The sequence below is a fragment of the Mobula birostris genome, chromosome 7 (assembly GCF_030028105.1).
Source record: "Mobula birostris isolate sMobBir1 chromosome 7, sMobBir1.hap1, whole genome shotgun sequence".
NCBI lineage: Eukaryota > Metazoa > Chordata > Chondrichthyes > Myliobatiformes > Myliobatidae > Mobula > Mobula birostris.
This window is the reverse complement of record NC_092376.1, coordinates 2,705,882-2,726,680: the sequence shown is the minus strand read 5'-3', so window position 1 is coordinate 2,726,680 and position 20,799 is coordinate 2,705,882. Positions and strand designations below refer to the sequence as shown.

The window sequence follows — 20,799 nt, the reverse complement described above, 5'->3', positions numbered from 1 at the left end:
CATGGTGAAAAGCTTCTCTTGCATTAGGGTTACAGCAAGGTAAAACAACAACAGAATGCAGAATAAAGTGTAGCAGCTACAGAGAAAATGCAGTGCAGATAGACAAAAAGGTGCAAGATCAGAAACAAGGACCAGAGCGCACAGTCTCAGAATAGTGGAATGTCTATTTAGAATAGAGATGAGGAGGAATTTCTTTAGCCAGAGTGGTGAATCTGTGGAATTCATTTACAGATGACTGTGGAGACCAAGTCATTTAGTGTATTTAAGGCAGAGGTTGATAAGATTCCTCATTAGTCAGGGCGTGGAAGATTACAGGCAGAAGGAGGCAGCAGGGTTGAGAGGAAAATGGATCAGCCATGATCAAATGGTGGAGCAGACTTGATGGACCGAATGGCCGAATTCTGCTCCTTATGGTCTTTATGTTTAACAAGGTAGATCGTGGGGTCAAGAGTCTATTTTATCGTAGTTGTGAACCATTCAATAGTCTAACATTGCTTCACTTACCCCAACACAACTGATTCCTAATCTAGGGGCTCACTCTAACTTGCAGTAAGTTTTCTCGATATTATTTATTATATTTTTCATGTATTTGCAGTTTGTTGTCTTTTGCACATTGGTTGTTTGCCTCTGTTGTGCTGTTTTCATTGTGTCTATTATGATGATTTACTATGAGTCTCAGGGTTCTATATGCACTTTGATAATAAACAGAGCACAGCAGGAGAACGAGGCCATTCAGCCCACGAGTCTGCTCCACCATCTGAGCATGGCTGATCCATTTTCCTCTCAACCGCATTCTCCTGCTTTCTCCCCTTAACCTTCAACACCCTGACCAATCAAGAACCTATCAACTTCTGCTTTAATGACTTGACAATGATTTGGCCTTCACAGATGTCCGTGGTAATGAATTCCACAAATTTGTCATCCTCTGGCTGAAGAAACTGCTCCACATCGCTGTTCGAAATGGGTATTCCTCTATTTTGAGGCTGTGCCCTCTGGTCATAGGTCCTCCCACCATGGGAAACATCCTCTCCACAGCCACTCTATCTGGGCAGTTCATTATTCGATCGGTTTCGATGAGATCTTCCTTCATTCTTCTAAACTCCAGCAAATACAGGCCCAGAACCATTAAATGCTTCTCATATGTTAACCCTTTCATTCCCAGAATCATTCTCATGAACCTCCTCAGGATCCTCTCTAATGCAGCACATCTTTCTTCGATAAGGGCCCAAATCTGCTCACAATACTCTGAGTGTGGTCTGACCAATGCCTTATAAAGCCTCAGCATTACATCCTTGTTTTTATATTCTAGTCCTCTCGAAATGAATGCTAACACTGCATTTGCCTTCCTCACCATGGAAGTTAACCTTCAGGGAATACTGCACAAAGATCAACATGGAAGTTAATCTTTAGGGAATCATGCACAAGGACTCCCAAGTCCCTTTGAACCTCAGAATTTTGAATTTTCTCCCCATTTACAAGATAGTCAACTCCTTTATTCCTCCTACCAAAGTGCATGACCATACACTTCCCTACACTATGTTCTACCTATCACTTGGATTCCTGAAGGCATATGATAAAATAGGTTAAAATCAGTACGCTTTCCTTAAGAGAAAATCTTGCCTGACAAATCTGATGGAATTTTTTGAGGAAAAAAATTGGTCAATGTGGCGTACTTGGACTTTCAGAAGGACTCTGACAAGGTGCCACACAAGACTTCTTAACAAGTCAAGAGCTCATGGTATTACAAGAGAGATATTAGCATGGATAGAGCATTGGCTGATTGGCAGGAGGCAAAGAGTGTAAATAAAGGGAGTCTTTTCCTCCTGGCTGCCAGTGACTAGTAGTGTTCCACTGGGATCTGTTTTGGGAACCGCTTCTTTTTATATGTCAATGATTTGGGTGATGGAATTGATGGCTTTGTGGTCAAGTTTGTGGACTATACGAAGATAGGTGGAGAGGCAGGTAGTGCCAAGGAAGCGGGAAGGCTGCAGAAGGACATAAGACAGATTAGGAGCATGGGCAAAGAAATGGCAGCTGAAGTATAGTGCTGGGAAGTGTATGGTCATTTTGGGAAGTTATGGTCATGCACTTTGGTAGAAAAAATAAAAACAGGATTCCCTAAAAGTTAACTTGCAGGTTGAGTCAGTGGTGAGGAAGGCAAATGCAATGGAAACATAGAAAACCTACAGCACAATACAGGCCCTTCAGCCCACAAAGTTGTGCCGAACATGTCCCTACCTTAGAGATTACTAGGGTTACCCATAGCCCTCTATTTTTCTAAGCTCCATGTACCTATCCAAAAGTCTCTTAAAAGACCCTATCATTTCCGCCTCCACCACCGTTGCCGGCAGCCCATTCCATGCACTCACCACTCTCTGTGTAAAAAAAACTTACCCCTGACACCTCCTCTGTACCTGCTCCCAAGCACTTTAATCCTGTGCCCTCTTGTGGCAGCCATTTCAGCCCTGGGAAAAAGCCTCTGACTATCCACACGATCAATGCCTCTCATCATCTTATACACCTCTATCAGGTCACCTCTCATCCTCCGTCGCTCCAAGGAGAAAAAGCCGAGTTCACTCAACCTGTTTTCATAAGGCAATGTTAACATTCATTTCAAGAGGATTAAAATATAAAAGCAAGGACGTAATGTTGAAGCTTTATAAGACACTGGTGAGGCCTCACTTGGAGTACTGTGAGCAGTTTTGGGCCCCTTATCTTAGAAAGGATGTGCTGAAACTGGAGAGGGTTCAGAGGATGTTCATGAGATGATAGGGTTACCGATTGATGGCTCTGGGCCTGTGCTCACTGGCATTCAGAAGAATGAGGGGAGATCTAATTGAAATCTATTGAATGTTGAAAAGCCTCAATACAGTGGATGTGCAGAGGATGTTTCTTATGGTGGGGGAGTCTAAAACCAGAGAGCACAGCTTCAGAATACAGTGATATCCATTTAGAATGGAGATGAGGAATTTCTTTAGCCAGAGAGTGGTGAATCTGTGGAATTCACCAGAAGGACTATACGTCATTACTGAAGCTTCTTTCCTGTAGCTATCACCTTCTCAACAGAACCCACTCAGGTGCATACCCGAACTGTCCCTGCCCAACATCAGTTCAATGCTCTTTCTGTGGTTCATATGATCACATCTATTTATGTTTGCACATGTGACCGTTCTGCTAATTGTTGATTGCTCACGGCCGTTTGCACTATTGTCCTGTAAACTGTTGGTTGCTATACTCTCGCAAACATGAGGAAATCTGCAGATGCTGGAAATTCAAGCAACACACATCAAAGTTGCTGGTGAACGCAGCAGGCCAGGCAGCATCTCTAGGAAGAGGTACAGTCGACATTTCGGGCTGAAACCCTTCGTCAGGACTAACTGAAAGCTCTTCTGTACTGCTTTCTAGAGATGCTGCCTGGCCTGCTGCGTTCACCAGCAACTTTGATGTCCGTTGGTTGCCATACTATTGTCTGTTATGGTATTGTCCTGTGTTTTATGCTTGGCACTGAGCCACTATCATTTCTGGTTTGTTTCACATACTGGCAATAAAGAGATTCTCATTCAAAGTCAAGCGACACACAAAATGCTGGAGAAACTCAGCAGGCCAGGCAGCATCTATGGAAGAGTGGAGTTGACGTTTCAGGCCAAGACCCTTTGATGGATCTTACAGTCAACGTTTTGTGCCAAGACCCTCCAGGAGGACTGGAGGTCAAGGCCCGATGTCTGCAAGTCTGAGCCAGGCACCACAAATTGAAGGCCCTGTTACTCTGAGTGGGAAAGTCTGGGGCAGGAGGCAGCCTGTCCAGGGGTGGGAAGACTGTCTATGTGAGTGGAGAGAAAAGGGGGTTGTGTTGTTTTGTTGCTGCAGTGTGTGTAATTCTGATGATCACTGTGTGCATGCTGTGTTGGCGCTGGAATGTACAGTGACACTGGTAGGCTGTAATGGTCAGTGAGGATGTAATGTTGAGGCTTTATAAGACACTGGTGAGGCCTCACTCAGAGTACTGTCAGCAGTATCAGGCCCCTTATCTAAGAAAAGGTGTGCTGGCATTGGAGACAGAATGAAAGGCTTATTGTATGAACAGCAATTGATGGCTCTGGGCCTGTACTCACTGGAGCTTAGAAGAATGAGGTGGGGGTGGGGTGATTTCATTGACCACTGAAAATCCTCAATACAGTCGATGTGGAGATGATGTTTCCTGTAGTAGGGGAATCTCAGACCAGAGGGCACAAGAGCGATGTCCCTTTGAAACAGAGATGAAGAGGAATTTCTTTAGCCAGAGATTGGTATATCTGTAGAATTGATTGCCACAGATGGAAGTGGCTAGGTCATGGGATATATTTGAGGTGCAGGTTGATAGGTTCTTGATTACTCAGGGCATGAAAAGTTACGGGGAGAAGGCAGGAGATTGGGGCTGAGAGGGAAAGGGATCAGTCATGATGAAATGTCAGAGCAGACTCGATGGGCCGAATGGACAAATCCTATTCCAATGTCTTATGGCCTTAAGGTGAAGAAGCAGCTGATACACCATCCTCACAGAGCCTGGCCAGTACAGAGAGACGGCATGCGGTTAGAACAAGTCAGGAGATGGCAGAGTGCTTTCCCTGACTCACACCCAGCCTGCGCAGTCAGGCAGCATTTCACATAACACTATCACGGTGCTCGCAAGCCAGGTCCAATTCACCACTGTCTGTAAGGGGTTTGTACATTCTCCCTGTGACCGCATGGCTTTCCTCCAGGCACTCCAGTTTCCTCCCACATCCCGGTTAGTAGGTTACTTGGTTACATGGGTGTAGTTGGTTGGCACAGGCCTGTTCGGCTGTAAGAGCTTGTTACTGTGCTGTATCTCTATATAGTAGCCCACAAAATGCTGCAGGATCCCAGAGCAAAGGGAGGGATCTACAGAGGGATGAAGTGATCAGACAGATGAATGTCTGGATCATTCACCCTGCTGACAGCAGTCCAGATGAAAGCTCTCAGCCTGAAATGTCCACTGTCTATCTCCCTACAGAGATGCTGTCTGACCAGCATCTCGGGTGCTGTTCTCACACCACTGTCAAGCAGCAAGAACAACAACCTGAGTCTCAGTCTGGACATGGCAAACGAGGTGACTGTGAACTCTCGGAAGGCACAGGTCCACTCTCCATTGCACATCAATGGCTCTACCGTGGAGGGAGTGAAGAGCACACAGTTCCTTGGTGTGGACATAATGGATGATCTAACATCTACCTCAATTTCTCATCTGTCAAGAGGGCACAACAGCATCTACACTTTGAGGACAGTAAGGAGTGCAATTCCACAATTCTTACTGGCATTCTAACAACTTTCTATAGCAGCATCATCAAGAGTGTTATGTCTGTCTGATTCATTATGTGGTACAGAAGCTGCAAGGCATTGGACTGCAAGACCCCACACAGGACAGTAAAACTGCCGAGAGGATCACAGGGGTCTCCTTTCCCTCATTTGTAACATTTACCGGGAACGTTGTACTGTATACAAAGGGTCTGAAGCATTATTGAGGATTCCTACTAACCATCCCACAAGTTCTTTAACCTTCTATAGTCAGAAAGGGGGTACAGGAGCATCAGGACTAGGACTGCCAGACTGGGTTACAGTTTCTTCCCTCAGGCTGGGAGACTAATGAATACCCTGTCACCACCACAGTCTGGTCACTAGGACAGTGAGCTGTTCACTGGTTACTTGTGCTGTGCACTATACGCATTTTGAATTATATTTTATTAACTCATTTATGGTAATAGTTTGTTTTATGTGCTGCGTGTGATGTATGTTTCGTGGGTGCACCCTTGTCCAGAGGAACACTGTTTCGCTTGGTTGTGTATATGTACACTGAGGTGACAATAAACTTGAACTTGAACTTGAGAGTGAGCTGGGAGGTAACCAGGAGGACCATCACTTACACAGGGGGCGTAACCAGGAGGACCGTCACTTACACAGGGGAGGTAACCAGGAGGACCGTCACTTACACAGGGGGCGTAACCAGGAGGACCGTCACTTACACAGGGGAGGTAACCAGGAGGACCGTCACTTACACAGGGGGGGTAACCAGGAGGACCGTCACTTACACAGGGGGGGTAACCAGGAGGACCGTCACTTACACAGGGGAGGTAACCAGGAGGACCGTCACTTACACAGGGGAGGTAACCAGGAGGACCGTCACTTACACAGGGGGGGTAACCAGGAGGACTGTCACTTACACAGGGGAGGTAACCAGGAGGACTGTCACTTACACAGGGGAGGTAACCAGGAGGACCGTCACTTACACAGGGGAGGTAACCAGGAGGACCGTCACTTACACAGGGGAGGTAACCAGGAGGACCGTCACTTACACAGGGGAGGTAACCAGGAGGACTGTCACTTATACAGGTGAGGTAACCAGGAGGACCGTCACTTACACAGGGGTGGCCCAAACAGAACAGTGTCCAGAGCCTTGAGCTGGAGCTTCTGCCGGTGGCTTCTGTCGTTCACTTTCAATAGAGAGCAGGCCAGGGTGAGGTTATTCACAGCCAACCTGTCAAATCAATATTAGACAGACATCAGGGGGATTACATTCCAACATGACCCCATTCAAACAAGTGTGCTAGGTTTTGGAGAGCAGCACAGAAGATACTCATGTTTCTGTAATACTATTTACTACCGTGTAAAAGCATTTCGCAGTCTGTATAGTGGCAGTCCTGTGATCCACTCGAGAGGGCAAACAGCATCTCAGTTTAATACAAGAGATTCTGCAGACACTGGAAATCCAGGGCAACACACACAGGAAATGCTGCAGGAGCTCAGCAGGTCAAGCAGCATCTATGGAAATGAATAAAGAGTTAACTCTTTGAGCTGAGAGTCTTCATCAGGACTGGAAAGGAAAGGGGCACCAGGTGGAGGTGATGGGCTGGTGAGAAGAGAAGTCAGAGTGGGGAACTGAAGAAGAGGGGAAAAAATTCCCAGACACTGGAAGAATCAGGTTGGAGGCTACCTGGACAAATATGAAGTGTTGCTCCCCCAACCACCTTATCTAGCTGTACTGCTCTGATGAAAGAATTTTTACATAGTCTGACGGAAAGTTATCAACATCAAACAGCTCAGCTTCCATATCACTTGCTGACTTGTTGACCATTTCCCGTATTTTATGTTATTTATCCCAGGAATGCTGTTTGTTTTCACCACAGCTTTCAGCTTACCCTCTGTTGATTCACAGTTGGTTTTTAAGTGGTTTGAATGAGTTTGTAATCATTTCATCTAGTGACACAGCGTGATTTATTGAGCTTTCTACAAAGCATGGCATTGACTGTCCCCGAGATGCCGTTTGTTTGTAACTCAACAGCAGGGGTTCAATCATTCCCTCTCTCACTGCTGCTGGTTTCAGATATATGTGACTGTCATCACCGCTGGTTCTCAGTCCAATTCACTGTATTCAAAAGCTTTTACCTGATGTATGAATCTCGCTTATAGTGAGACCTTGGCTCCAGGGATGAATGGAAGGTTGTAACCAATTCTGGGCACGGCGACACTAAAGGGTTTAACAGTTACCTCTGCAGTCTGGTGCTGTTAACGTTGCTGCATTCAGACCTGAAGGCATTTGCAAGGCCTTGCCCGGTACAAGTCTCTGTTTTTGGATCTGGTTTTACGTCTAAATTTCATTGAAGGGGTGTGCTTCCTTAACCTTTCTCTGAGAGTCCTAACATTGGCCATCAGATTCCAATAACACAATACTGTCGGCAAGTGAATGACTTAAAAGGTAGACTCACTGAGTACTCACAGAGTTTTCTATTTTTGTTTTAGATTGCAGGATTTTAAAAACTTTCATTCCTCAGCTGCATTCGCTGCAGGGAAGATGAATGAGCTCCTGTCACATTAAAAGAGATTAACACAGGAGATTCTGCAGACACTTGAAATCCAGAGCAACACACACAGAATGCTGCAGGAATTCAGCAGGTCAAGCAGCATCTTTGGAAGTGAATAAACAGTCAATGTTTTGGGTTGAGACCCTTCTTTGGGGCTGGATAGGAAGGGGGAAAAAGCCAGAATAAGAAACACAAGAGATTCTGCAGATGCTGGAAATCCAGAGCAACACAACAAAATGCTGGAGAAACTCAGCAAGTACGGCAGTGTCTATGGAAAGGAATAAACAGTTGATGTTTTGGGCTGAGACCCTTCCTCAGGAATGAAAAGGAAGGGGGAAGATTAGCTTTATTTGTCACATTTACACTGAAGTATTGAAATATACAGTGAAATGCACTGTCTACGTCAATGACCAACACAGTCTGAGGGCAGCCCCCAAGTGTTGCCGAGATTCCGGTGCCAACGTAACATGCTAACCCTCACCCTCACATCTTTAGAATATGGGAGGAAACTGGGGCACCTGCAGGAAACCCACACAGCCAGGGGGAGAAAGTAAAAAACTCCTCAGAGAAAGCAGCAGGAATTAACCCTGATTGCTGGTGCTATAGAACATTACGCTAATCGCTACACTACTGTGCCACCAGCCTTACCTCCTCAAAACTAAAGTCCTCCAACCCAGCCAACATCCCGGTGAATTGCCTCCAGCATTATTTATTTACTTACTGAGACAGTGTGGAGTTGGCCCTCTTCCAGCCACACCAGCCCTGCAACCCTAACCTATTCATGGGACCATTCTACAATGACTATTTAACCTACTAACTGGTATGTTTTGGACTGCGGGAGGAAAGCCGAGCACCCGGAGGAAACCCGAGCATTCCATGTGGAGGATGGACAGAAACTCTTTGGAGAACAGTGCCAGAACTGAGCTGTGAATTCTGGAATGCCCCGAGCCCGAGCTGTAATAGTGTCACACTAACCACTACACTACGGTGACACCCAATACTCACATCCACCCCACAGGACACTAACTGGAACTGCTCACAATAATCCGAGTGCTGCCCTATCAATCCACACACATCAAAGTTGCTGGTGAACGCAGCAGGCCAGGCAGCATCTCTAGGAAGAGGTACAGTCGACGTTTCAAGCCGAGACCCTTCGCCAGGACTAACTGAAGCAAGAGCTAGTAAGAGATTTGGGGGGGGGGGGGGATCCAAAATGATAGGAGAAGACAGGAGGGGGAGGGATGGAGCCAAGAGCTGGACAGGTGATAGGCAAAAGGGATACGAGAGGATCATGGGACAGGAGGTCCGGGAAGAAAGACAAGGGGGGGGGGGGGAGACACAGAGGATGGGCAAGGGGTATATCCAGAGGGACAGAGGGAGAAAAAGGAGAGTGAGAGAAAGAATGTGTGTATAAAAATAAGTAACAGATGGGGTACGAGGGGGAGGTGGGGCATTAGCGGAAGTTAGAGAAGTCGATGTTCATGCCATCAGGTTGGAGACCTAATCAGTTCCCCTCTACCACCACTCTGCTCCGTCTAGCGGAATTAGTCCTTACTCTTAATTAGTCCTTTGGCTCCTCCCACTTCCTCCAAACTAAAGGTGTAGCTATGGTCACCCATATGGGTCCTAGCTATGCCTGCCTTTTTGTTGGCTTTGTGGAACAATCTATGTTCCGTGCCTATTCTGGTATCTGTCCCCCCACTTTTCCTTCGCTACATCGACGACTGCATTGGCACTGCTTCCTGCACGCATGCAGAGCTCGTTGACTTTATTAACTTTGCCTCCAACTTTCACCCTGCCCTCAAGTTTACCTGGTCCATTTCCGATACCTCCCTCCCCTTTCTAGATCTTTCTGTCTCTGTCTCTGGAGACAGCTTATCCACTGATGTCTACTATAAGCCTACTGACTCTCACAGCTATCTGGACTATTCCTCTTCTCACCCCGTCTCTTGCAAAAACGTCATCCCCTTCTCGCAATTCCTCCGTCTCCACCGCATCTGCTCTCAGGATGAGGCTTTTCATTCTAGGACGAGGGAGATGTCTTCCTTTTTTAAAGAAAGGGGCTTCCCTTCCTCCACTATCAACTCTGCTCTTAAACGCATCTCCCCCATTTCACGTACATCTGCTCTCACTCCATCCTCCCGCCATCCCACTAGGAATAGGGTTCCCCTGGTCCTCACCTACCGCCATGCATTATTCTCCGTAACTTCCGCCACCTCCAACGGGATCCCACCACTAAGCACATCTTTCCCTCCCCCACTCTCTCTGCATTCCGCAGGGATCGCTCCCTACACAACTCCTTTGTCCATTCGTCCCCCCCCATCCCTCCCCACTGATCTCCCTCCTGGCACTTATCCGTGTAAGCGGAACTAGTGCTACACATGCCCTTACACTTCCTCCCTTACCACCATTCAGGGCCCCAAACAGTCCTTCCAGGTGAGGCAACACTTCACCTGTGAGTCAGCTGGGGTGATATACTGCGTCCGATGCTCCCGATGTGGCCTTTTATATATTGGCGAGACCCGACGCAGACTGGGAGACCGCTTTGCTGAACACCTACGCTCTGTCTGCCAGAGAAAGCAGGATCTCCCAGTGGCCACATATTTTAATTCCACATCCCATTCCCATTCTGACATGTCTATCCACGGCCTCCTCTACTGTAAAGATGAAGCCACACTCAGGTTGGAGTAACAACACCTTATATTCCATCTGGGTAGCCTCCAACCTGATGGCATGAACATCAACTGCTCTAACTTCCGCTAATGCCCCACCTCCCCCTCGTACCCCATCTGTTACTTATTTTTATACACACATTCTTTCTCTCACTCTCCTTTTTCTCCCTCTGTCCCTCTGAATTTACCCCTTGCCCATCCTCTGGGTCCCCCCCCCCCCATCTTTCTTCCCGGACCTCCTGTCCCAAGATCCTCTCGTATCCCTTTTGCCTATCACCTGTCCAGCTCTTGGCTCCATCCCTCCCCCTCCTGTCTTCTCCTATCATTTTGGATCTCCCCCTCCCCCTCCAACTTTCAAATCCCTTACTCACTCTTCCTTCAGTTAGTCCTGACGAAGGGTCTCAGCCTGAAACGTCGACTGTACCTCTTCCTAGAGATGCTGCCTGGCCTGCTGCGTTCACCAGCAACTTTGATGTGTGTTGCTTGAATTTCCAGCATCTGCAGAATCCCTCGTGTTTGCTGCCCTATCAATGTTTTGTTGAGCTGCAGCATGACATCCTAAATTTAACATCCTGTGCTCTGACCTCTGAAAACCACATGTTGCCTTCACCACCTTATGCTACCGCTCTGAAAGAACAATAGGCTTTAACCCCTAAACACAAAATACTCTGCAGATGCTGGGGTCAAAACAACACGCACAACATGCTGGAGGAACTCAGCAGGTCGGGCAGCATCCATGGAAATGAACAGTCAACGTTTCGGGCCGAAACCCTTCGTCCTGACGAAGGTTCTCGGCCTGAAACGTAGACTTTAACCCCTGCCTCCAGACCCCTGTCACAAGTCCTTACGCCTACTTGACTTCACTAATACAGGTTGGGACACACCTGGACCAGTACATTTTGGCCCAATTAAGTGGCTGTCCTAATCGGCCGAAGTTTCATGGAAATAGTTAAAAAGGTATAAAAAAATGCAAACTAGCATTTAACTGAGTAACAAATTATGCATTTAAATGAAGTACAGAACAAATTAGAACACTATCAATACTACTGCAGTACTAAAAAACTGTATTTGTTTGTAATAGTTCCCGAAGGAGGAACTCATCCCGTGTACGCTACCGTGTTCTTTTCATTGACTGTAAATGAACTAGTACAGATAATGGAGTGTCTTCGTACAATGCTTTCGATGACTGCATCCTCCAAATCTTCATTTTTATTGGAATATTCTAAATAATTGTTGATACCTTCTAATTCTTTGTAGTTCGGAGAAAGAATGAAGTCAATTCAGTTAGATCAGACTAAAATTCCACTGTGCTGCTTCAGAAATCCCAGACTGCTCTGTACTAACATAAATACTAAAAAGAAAAGTGATTGTAAGGTCGTTACTTTGGGTCAAGGCTCTCTATCAGGATTGTAAAGTGATAGGAAATATGGCCAGCAGCTCAACTTCATTAGGAGCTTGAGGAGATTTGGTATGTCACCAAAGACTAGCAAATTCTTACAGGTGTACCATGGAGAGCATTCTGACTGGTTGCATCGTCGTCTGGTACGGAGGGGCCTCTGCACAGGATCGGAAAAAGATGCAGAGGGTTGCAAACACAGCCAGCTCCATCATGGGCACTAGCCTGCCCAGCATCCAGGACATCTTTTAAAAGGGCTGAACCCATTATTAAGGACCCCCAGTCACCCAGGACATGCCCTCTTCTCATTGTTAATATCAAGGAGCAATGAATACACACACTCAACATTTTAGGAACAGTTTCTTCTTCGAATGCCACCCCATTTCTGAATGGGCAATGGACCCGTGAACACTACCTCAGTATTTTTGCTCTCTTTGTTTTCTTATATATGCGTGTGTGAAATTGGTATATTTAATTCTCATACCAATGGGTCATAAGCTACTCAAGCAGTACATGAGACATCCTTCCAGTTGACGTTTGGTCTCTTTGTAATAATGGAAAATGCCTCGGACAGAGAGGAGGGTGTCGGAGTGGGGAGGAGAGGTGCAATGTCATGCAGCCAGAAGCATGAGAAGGCCATTCCGGTGGCTCAATCAGCATCAGGAGCAGGCCACAGTAACGAGGTTTCTCGCAGGTCAGCGACACTTGTGGAAATGTACAGAGGGGATAAGCGGGGCAACCAGTGGTGAGAATAGGAGTGTCAGGCTTTGGCTCAAAGGAGGCTTCACCCTGGAAGAGGTGTTGGCTCTGGGTATGCTTCTGTTAAGGTTCCCTTTTCATTTTCCTCTTAAGGTACCTAGTAAATGGCCATCATGTGTTCTTCATGCTGGATGTTGGAGTCGTGGGAGACTCAGAGTCTCCTGGGGAACTACATCTGCATGAAGTACATCCGGCTGCAGCTCCTTGAAGACCGTGTTAGGGATCTGGAGCAGCAGCTGGATGACCTTCGGCTTGTACAGGAGAGTGAGGAGATAATCGATCAGAGTTACAGGGAAGTAGTCACCCGGAAGTTGCAGGAGGCGAGTAGCTGGGGGACAGTCAGGAGAAATGAAAATGGCCAGTTACAGCAGAGCATCCTTGTGGCCATTTCCTTCAAAAACAAGTATACCGCTTTGGATACTTTTGTGGGGGATGACCTCCCGGGACAATGCCACGGCAAACGGGTTACAGGCACTGACCATGGGTCCGTGGTGCAGAAGGGAAAGAGAGAGAAGAAGGGAACGGTAGTGATAGGGGACTCAGTAGTCAGGGGAACAGACAGGAGGTTCTGTGGGCATGAAAGGGTCACCCAGTTGGTATGTTGCCACCCAGGTACCAGGGTCAGGGACTTCTCAGATCGCATCCACAGCATTTTGGAGAGAGAGGGAGAGCAGACAGATGTCTTGGTACATATTGGTACCAATGACATAGGAAGGAAAAGCAACGAGGTCCTGAAAAGAGAATTGACAGAGCTAGGTAGAAAGCTGAGAAGCAGGTCTTCCAGGGTTGTAATTTCTGGATTGTTGCCTGTGCCAGGAGCCAGTGAGGGTAGAAACAGGATGATTTGGCAGATAAATGTGTGGCTGAGAAGCTGGTGCAGGGGGCAGGGCTTCAGGTTCTTGGATCATTGGGATCTCTTCTGGGGGAGGAGACGGGTTGCACCTGAACCTAAGGGCGACCAATATTCTCGCGGGCAGATTTGTTACAGCTGTTGAGGAGGGTTTAAGCTAAATTGGCAGGGGTTTGGAAACCAAAGTAAAGGGACTCAGGAAAGGACAGATGGTAAAAAAGTGTGCCGTCAGATTGTCTGGAAGGGCAGGCAGATGATAGGACAAAATTGCAGCCAGCAGGGTGAGTATCAGTGTATTAGGGCGGCAGAATCAAAAAGGGTAGTAAATACAGTACTCAAGGTGTTGTATCCCAATGCAAGGAGTATAAGAAATAACGTGGATGATCTTGTTGCACGATTACAGATTGCCAGGTATGATGTCGTGGCCATCACTGAATCGTGGCTGAAGGATGGTTCTAGTTGGGAGCTGAATGTCCAAGGTGACACACTATCTGAGGGATAAGAAGGTAGGCAGAGGGGGTGGTGTGGCTCTGCTGGTAAAGAATGGCATCAAATCAGTAGAAAGATGTGACAGAGGATCAGAAGATGTTGAATCCTTGCGGGTTGAGTTAAGAAACTGCAAGGGTAAAAGGACATATACAGGCCTCCCAACAGTGGCTGGGATGTGGACCACAGATTACAATGGGAAATAGAGAAGGTGAGTCAAAAGGGCAATGTTATGATAGTCATGGGCGATTTCAGCATGCAATTCAATTGGGAATATCAGGTTGGAAATGGATCTCAAGAGGGTGAGTCTATTGAATGCCTACGAGGTGGCTTTTTAGAGCAGTTTGTCATTGAGCCTCTAGGGGATCAGCTATACTGGATTGGGTGTTATGAGATGAGTTGGAGGCAAATAGGGAGCTTAAGGTAAAAGAACCCTTAGGAACCTAATTGAGTTCAACTTGAAATTTGATAGGGAGAAAGTAGAGTCTGACATAGCAGTATTTCAGTGGAGTAAAGGAAATTACAGTGGTATGAGAGAGGAGTTGGCCAAAGTAAATTGGAAGGAGATGCTGGGAGGGATGACAGCAGAGCAGTAATGGCATGAGTTTCACAGAAAAATGAGGAAGATACAGGACAGATGTATTCCAAAAATAAAGAAATACTCAAAAGGCAAAATAGTACAACCATGGCTGACAAGCTATGTCAAAGCCAATGTAAAAACAAAAGCGAGGGCATCCAACAAAGCAAAAATTAGCAGGAAGGTAGAAGATTGCAAAGCTTATAAGGACCTACAGGGAGCAACTAAAAGAATGATTTGGAAGGAAAAGATGAAATATGAAAGCAATCTAGCAAATAATATTAAAGCCGATAGTAAAAGCTTTTTCAAGTGTGTAAAAGAGAAATGAGAATGGATATAGGACCCAATTTACATCGGTGGTGCACAAGTGTAACAGGTCAAAAGCTTTAAGTTCCTCGGGGTCAATATCACAAATGACCTGACTCGGTCCACCAAGCAGAGTCCACTGCCAAGAAGGCCCACCAGCGCCTTTACTTCCTGAGAAAACTAAATAAATTTGGCCTGTCCTCTAAAACCCTCACTAATTTTTATAGATGCACCGTAGAAAGCATTCTTCTAGGGTGCATCACAACCTGGTATGGAAGTTGTCCTGTCCAAGACTGAAAGAAGCTGCAGAAGACCGTGAACACGGCGCAGCACATCACACAAACCAATCTTCCGTCCGTGGACTCACTTTACATCGCATACTGTCGGAGCAGTGCTGCCAGGATAATCAAGGACACGACCCACCCAGCCAACACACTTTTTGTCCCTCTTCCCTCTGGTAGAAGGCTCAGGAGCTTGAAGACTTGTATGGTCAGATTTGGGAGCAGCTTCTTTCCATCTATGATAAGACTGCTGAACGGATCCTGACCCGGATCTGGGCCGTACCTTCCAAAAATCCAGACCTGCCTCTCAGTTTTTTTGCACTACCTTACTTTCCATTTTTCTATTTTCTATTTATGATTTATAATTTAAATTTTTAATATTTACTATTGATTTGTAATCCAGGGAGTGAGAAGCGCAGAATCAAATATCGCTGTGATGATTGTACGTTCTAGTATCAATTGTTTGGCGACAATAAATTTTAAAGTATAAAGTATTAGAAAATGAGGCAGGAGAAACAAAAGCAGGCGACAAGGAGATGGCAGATGAACCAAATGAGCATTTTGCATCAGCCTTCACTGTGGAAGACACTAGCAGTGTGCCAGGTGTTGAAGGTTGTGAGGGAAGATAAGTGAGTACAATTACTATTACAAGGGAGAAGGTGCTCAAAAAGCTAAAAGACCTAAGGGCACATAAGACCATAAGACGTAGGAGCAGAATTAGGCTATCTGGCCCATCGAGTCTGATCCACCATTCAATCATGGCTGATCCTTTTTTTTTTAAATCTCCTCAGCTCCAGTTCCCAGCCTTCTCACTGTAACCTTTGATGCCATGTCCAATCAAGAACCTATCAATCTTTGCCTTAAATACACCCAACGACTTGGCCTCCACAGCTGCATGCGGCAACAAATTCCACAAATTCACCACCCTCTGGCTGAAGAAATTTCTCTGCATCTCTGTTTTGAAAGGGCGTCCCCTACATAACTCACTTTGGACCAGATGAACTGTGTCCTGAAAGAGGCAGCGGTAGAGATTGTGGAGGCATTAGTAATAAACTTTCAAAAATCATTGGACTCTGGCATGGCGCCAGAGGACTGTAAAACTGGAAATGTCACCCTACTCTTTAAGAAAGGAGGAAGGCAGCAGAAAGGAAATTATAGCAACACACACAAAACACTGGATTTCAACCCAAAATATCAAACGTACTTTTTTCCATAGATGCTGCCTGGCGTGTTGAGTTTCTCCAGCATTTTATGTGTGTTGCTCGGATTTCCAGCATCTGCAGATTTTCTCTTGTTTGTGAAAGGAAGAGCCTGACCTCAGTGGTTGGGAAAATGTTAGAGTCAATTCTTAAGGATGAGGTTATGGAGTACTTGGTGACACAAGACAAGATACGACAAAGTCAGTATGGTTTCCTTAAGGGAAAATTCTCCCTGACGAACCTGTTGGAATTCTTTGAGAAAATTACCAGTAGGATCAATAAAAGGGATGCAGTGGATGTTGTACATTTGGACTTTCAGAAAGCCTTTGACAAGGTGCCACACATGAGACTGCTTACCAAGTTAAGAGCCTGTGAAAGGACTTCAGGAAAGTTACAGGCATGATTAGAGCACTGGCTGATTGGTAGGAGGCAGCGAGTGGGAATAAAAGGATCCTTTTCTGGTTGGCTGTCAGTGACAGTGGGTAGGGGTCAGTGTTGGGACTGCTTCTTTTTATGCTGTATATCAATGACTTAGATGATGGAATCGATGGCTTTGTTGCCAAGGTTGCAGATGATACAAAGATTGGTGGAGGGACAGTATTTTGTAAATGGGGAGAAAATCCAAAAATCTGAGATGTAAAGGGACTTGGGAGCCCTTGTACAGAACACCCTAAAGGTGAACTTGCAAGTAGAGTCGGTGGTAAGGAAGGTAAATGCAATGTTAGCATTCATTTCAAGAGGTCTTGAATACAAGAGCAGGGATGTGATGCTGAAGCCTTATAAGGCACTGGTGAGGCCACAACTTGAGTATTGTGAACAGTTTTGGGCTTCTCATCGAAAAAAAGAAGTGTTGGCATTGTTGAGGGTTCAGAAGAGGTTCACAAGGATGATTCCGGGAATGAAAGGATTATAATATAAAGAACATTTGATAGCTCTGGTATGTACTCACTGGAATTTAGAAGGATAAGCAGGGATCTCATTGAAACCTTTAGAATGTTGAAAGGTTGAGGAAGAGTAGATGTGGAAAAATGTTTACTATGGCGTAGGAGTCTAGTACAAGAGGGCACAGCCTTGGGATAGAAAGGCGTCCATTTAAAGCAGAGATCTGGAAAAATTTCTTTAGCCAGAGGGTGGTGAATTTGTGGAAATTATTACCACAGGCAGTTGTGGAGGCCAGGTTGTTGGGTGTATTTAAGAGACAGCTTGATAGGTTGACGATTGGACACAGCATCAAATGTTACAAGCAGAAGGCCAGGGAGTGGGGCTGAGGAAGGGAGAGAAGGACCAGGCATGAATGTCAGGGCAGACTCAATGGGCCGAATGGCTGAATTCTGCTCCTGAAAACAGACTACAGAGAGTTAGGAAAGAAGCTGAGAAGCAGGACCTCAAAGGTAGTGATCTCAGGATTACTGCCTGTGCCACGTAACAGTGAGTATAGGAATAGAGTGAGGTGGAGGATAAATGCATGGCTGAGGATTTGGAGCAGGGGGTAAGGACTGATTTCTGGATCATTGGGACCTCTTTTCAGGCAGACCTGTACAAAAATGACGGTTGCACTTGAGTCCGAGGGGGACCAATATCCTGGCAGGGAGTTTTGCTAAGGCTATTAGGGGGAGTTTAAACAAGAATTGCTGGGGGGGTGGGCTCACAAATAGAGAAAGCTTGTAGGGATAGGCAGGTGATAGAGAAGGGATATGCTCAGACCGATGGTTTGAGATGTGTGTATTTTAATGCAAGAAGCACCATGAACAAAGCAGATGAGCTTAGAGCATGGATCAGTACTTGGAGCTATGATGTTGTGGCCATTACAGAGACCTGGATGGCTCAGGAGCAGGAATACTTAGAGTGCCAGGCTTTAGATGTTTCAGAAAGGACAGGGAGGGAGGTAAAAAGGTGGGGGCGTGACACTGCTGATCAGAGATAGTGTCACAGCTGCAGAAAAGGAGGAAGTCATGGAGGAAATGTTTACTGAGTCTCTAAGGATGGAAGGGGTCAATAACTCTGCTGGGTGTTTTCTATAGACCACCCAATAGTAACAAGGACATCGAGGAGCAGATAGGGAGACAGATTCTTGAACGGTGCAGTAATAACAGGATTGTTATCAAGGACGAGGTTATGAAATACCTCGAGGTGCATGACAAGATAGGCCGAAGCCAGCATGGCTTCATGAAGGGAAGATCCTGCCTTACCAACTTATTGGAATTTTTTGAGGTAATCTCGAATAAGATTGACAAGGGAGAGGCTGTGGATGTTGTGTATTTGGATTTTCAAAAGGCCTTCGATAAGGTGCCGCATATGAGGCTGCTTAATGAGATGAGAGCCCATGGAATTATAGGAAAGATATTGAAATGGGTGGAGCATTGGCTGATAGGCAGAAAGCAAAGGGTGGGAATAAAGGGATCCTATTCTGATTGGCTGCCGGTTACTAGTGGTGTTCCGCAGGGGTCGGTGTTGGGGCCGCTTCTTTTTACCATGTATATCGATGATTTGGATTATGGATTAAATGGTTTTGTGGCCAAGTTTGCGGATGACAGCAAGATAGGTGGAGGAGCAGGAAATGTTGAAGAAACGGAAAGGTTGCAGAGAGACTTAGTCAGTTTAGGAGAGTGGGCAAAGAAATGGTAGATGAGATACAACGTTGACAAATGTACGGTTGTACATTTCGGAAGAAGAAATAATCGGGCAGATTATTATTTAGATGGGGAGAAAATTCAAAAATCAGAAGTGCAAAGGGGCTTGGGGGTCCTCGTGCAGGATACCCTAAAGGTTAACCACCAAGTTGGATTGGCGGTAAGGAAAGTGAATGCTATGTTGGCATTCATTTCAAGAGGAATAGTGTATAAGAGTAAGGAGGTGTTGATGAGGCTCTATGGGGCATTAGTGAGACCTCATTTGGAATACTGTGTGCAGTTTTGATCCCCCTATCTTAGAAAGGATATACTGATGTTGGAGAGAGTTCAGAGAAGATTTACGAGGATGATTCCTGGAATGCAGGGGCTAACATATGAGGAGCGTCTGTCGGCTCTTGGATTGTATTCATTAGAGTACAGAAGAATGAGAGGGGATCTCATAGAAACGTTTCGAATGTTGAAAGGGTTGGACAGAGTAGATATGGAAAGGTTGTTTCCCTTGGTGGGTGAGTCCAGGACAAGAGGCCATAGTCTTAGAATTAGAGGGTACCCAGTTAAAACAGAGATGAGGAGAAATTTTTTTAGCCAGAGGGTCGTGGATTTGTGGAATTCGTTGCCACATACAGCTGTGGGGGCCTGATCATTGAGGGTGTGTAAGGAGGAGATTGACAGGTATCTAATTAGTCAGGGTATCAAGGGATATGGGGAAAAAACTGGAAATTGGAACTAGGTGGGTGAATAGTTTAGCTCATGGGGGAGCTGCAGAGCAGACTCGATGGGCCGAATGGCCTACTTCTGCTCCTTTGTCTTGTGACCTTGGTCTTGTGATCTTGCCGTGATGGGGATTTTAATTTCTCCAATATTGATTGGCATCTCCATAGAGCAAGAGGTTTAGATGGGGTGGAGCTTGTTAGGTGTGTTCAGGAAGGTTTCCTGACACAGAGTGTGGATAAGCCTGCAAGAGGAGAGGCTGTATTTGACTTGGTATTGGGAAATGAACCTGGTCAGGTGTCAGATCTCTCAGTGGGAGAGCATTTTGGAGATAGTGATCACGTCTATCTCCTTTACCATAGCATTGGAGAGGGATAGGAACAGACAAGTTAGGAAAGCATTTAATTGGAGTAAGGAGAAATATGAAGCAATCAGACAGGAACTTGGAAGCATAAATTGGGAACAGATGTTCTCAGGGAAATATACAGCAGAAATATGGCAAATGTTCAGGGGATATTTGCGTGGCTTTCTGCAGAGGTACGTTCCAATGAGACGGATAGGGTGGTAGTGTACAGGAACTGTGGTGTACAAAGGCTGTTGTAAATCTAGTCAAGAAGAAAAGCTTATGGAAGGTTCAAAAAACACTAGGTAATGATAGAGATCTAGAAGATTATAAGGCTAGCAAGAAGGGTCTTAAGAATGAAATTAGGAGAGCAGAAGGGGCCATGAGAAGGCCTTGGCAGGCAGGATTAAGGAAAACCCCAAGACATTCTACAAGTATGTGAACAGCAAGAGGATAAGACATGAGAGAATAGGACCAATCAAGTGTGACAGTGGAAAAGTGTGTATGGAACCGGAGGAGGTAGTGGAGGTATTCACTACGGAAAAGGACCTTGGCGATCGTCAGGATGATTTACAGCAGACTAAAAAGCTTGAGCATATAGACATTAAGAAAGAGGATGTGCTGGAGCTTTTGGAAAGCATCAAGTTGGATAAGTCACCAGGACCGGATGAGATGTACCCCAGACTAGTGTGGGAAGTGAGGGAGGAGATTGCTGAGCCTCTGGCAATGATCTTTG

The 20,799-nt window shown here is 45.9% G+C and overlaps 1 protein-coding gene across 3 annotated transcripts in view; it reads right to left on the bottom strand.

The window, feature by feature from the left end:
• Nucleotides 1–20,799, bottom strand: part of stim1b (stromal interaction molecule 1b) — a 232,233-nt gene that overhangs the window by 82,341 nt on the left and 129,093 nt on the right. For all 3 annotated transcript variants that reach the window (XM_072262442.1, XM_072262443.1, XM_072262444.1), the window contains exon 5: nt 6,414–6,529. In XM_072262442.1, the coding sequence (XP_072118543.1) occupies nt 6,414–6,529 (116 nt within the window). The remainder of the gene's footprint in view (nt 1–6,413; nt 6,530–20,799) is intronic.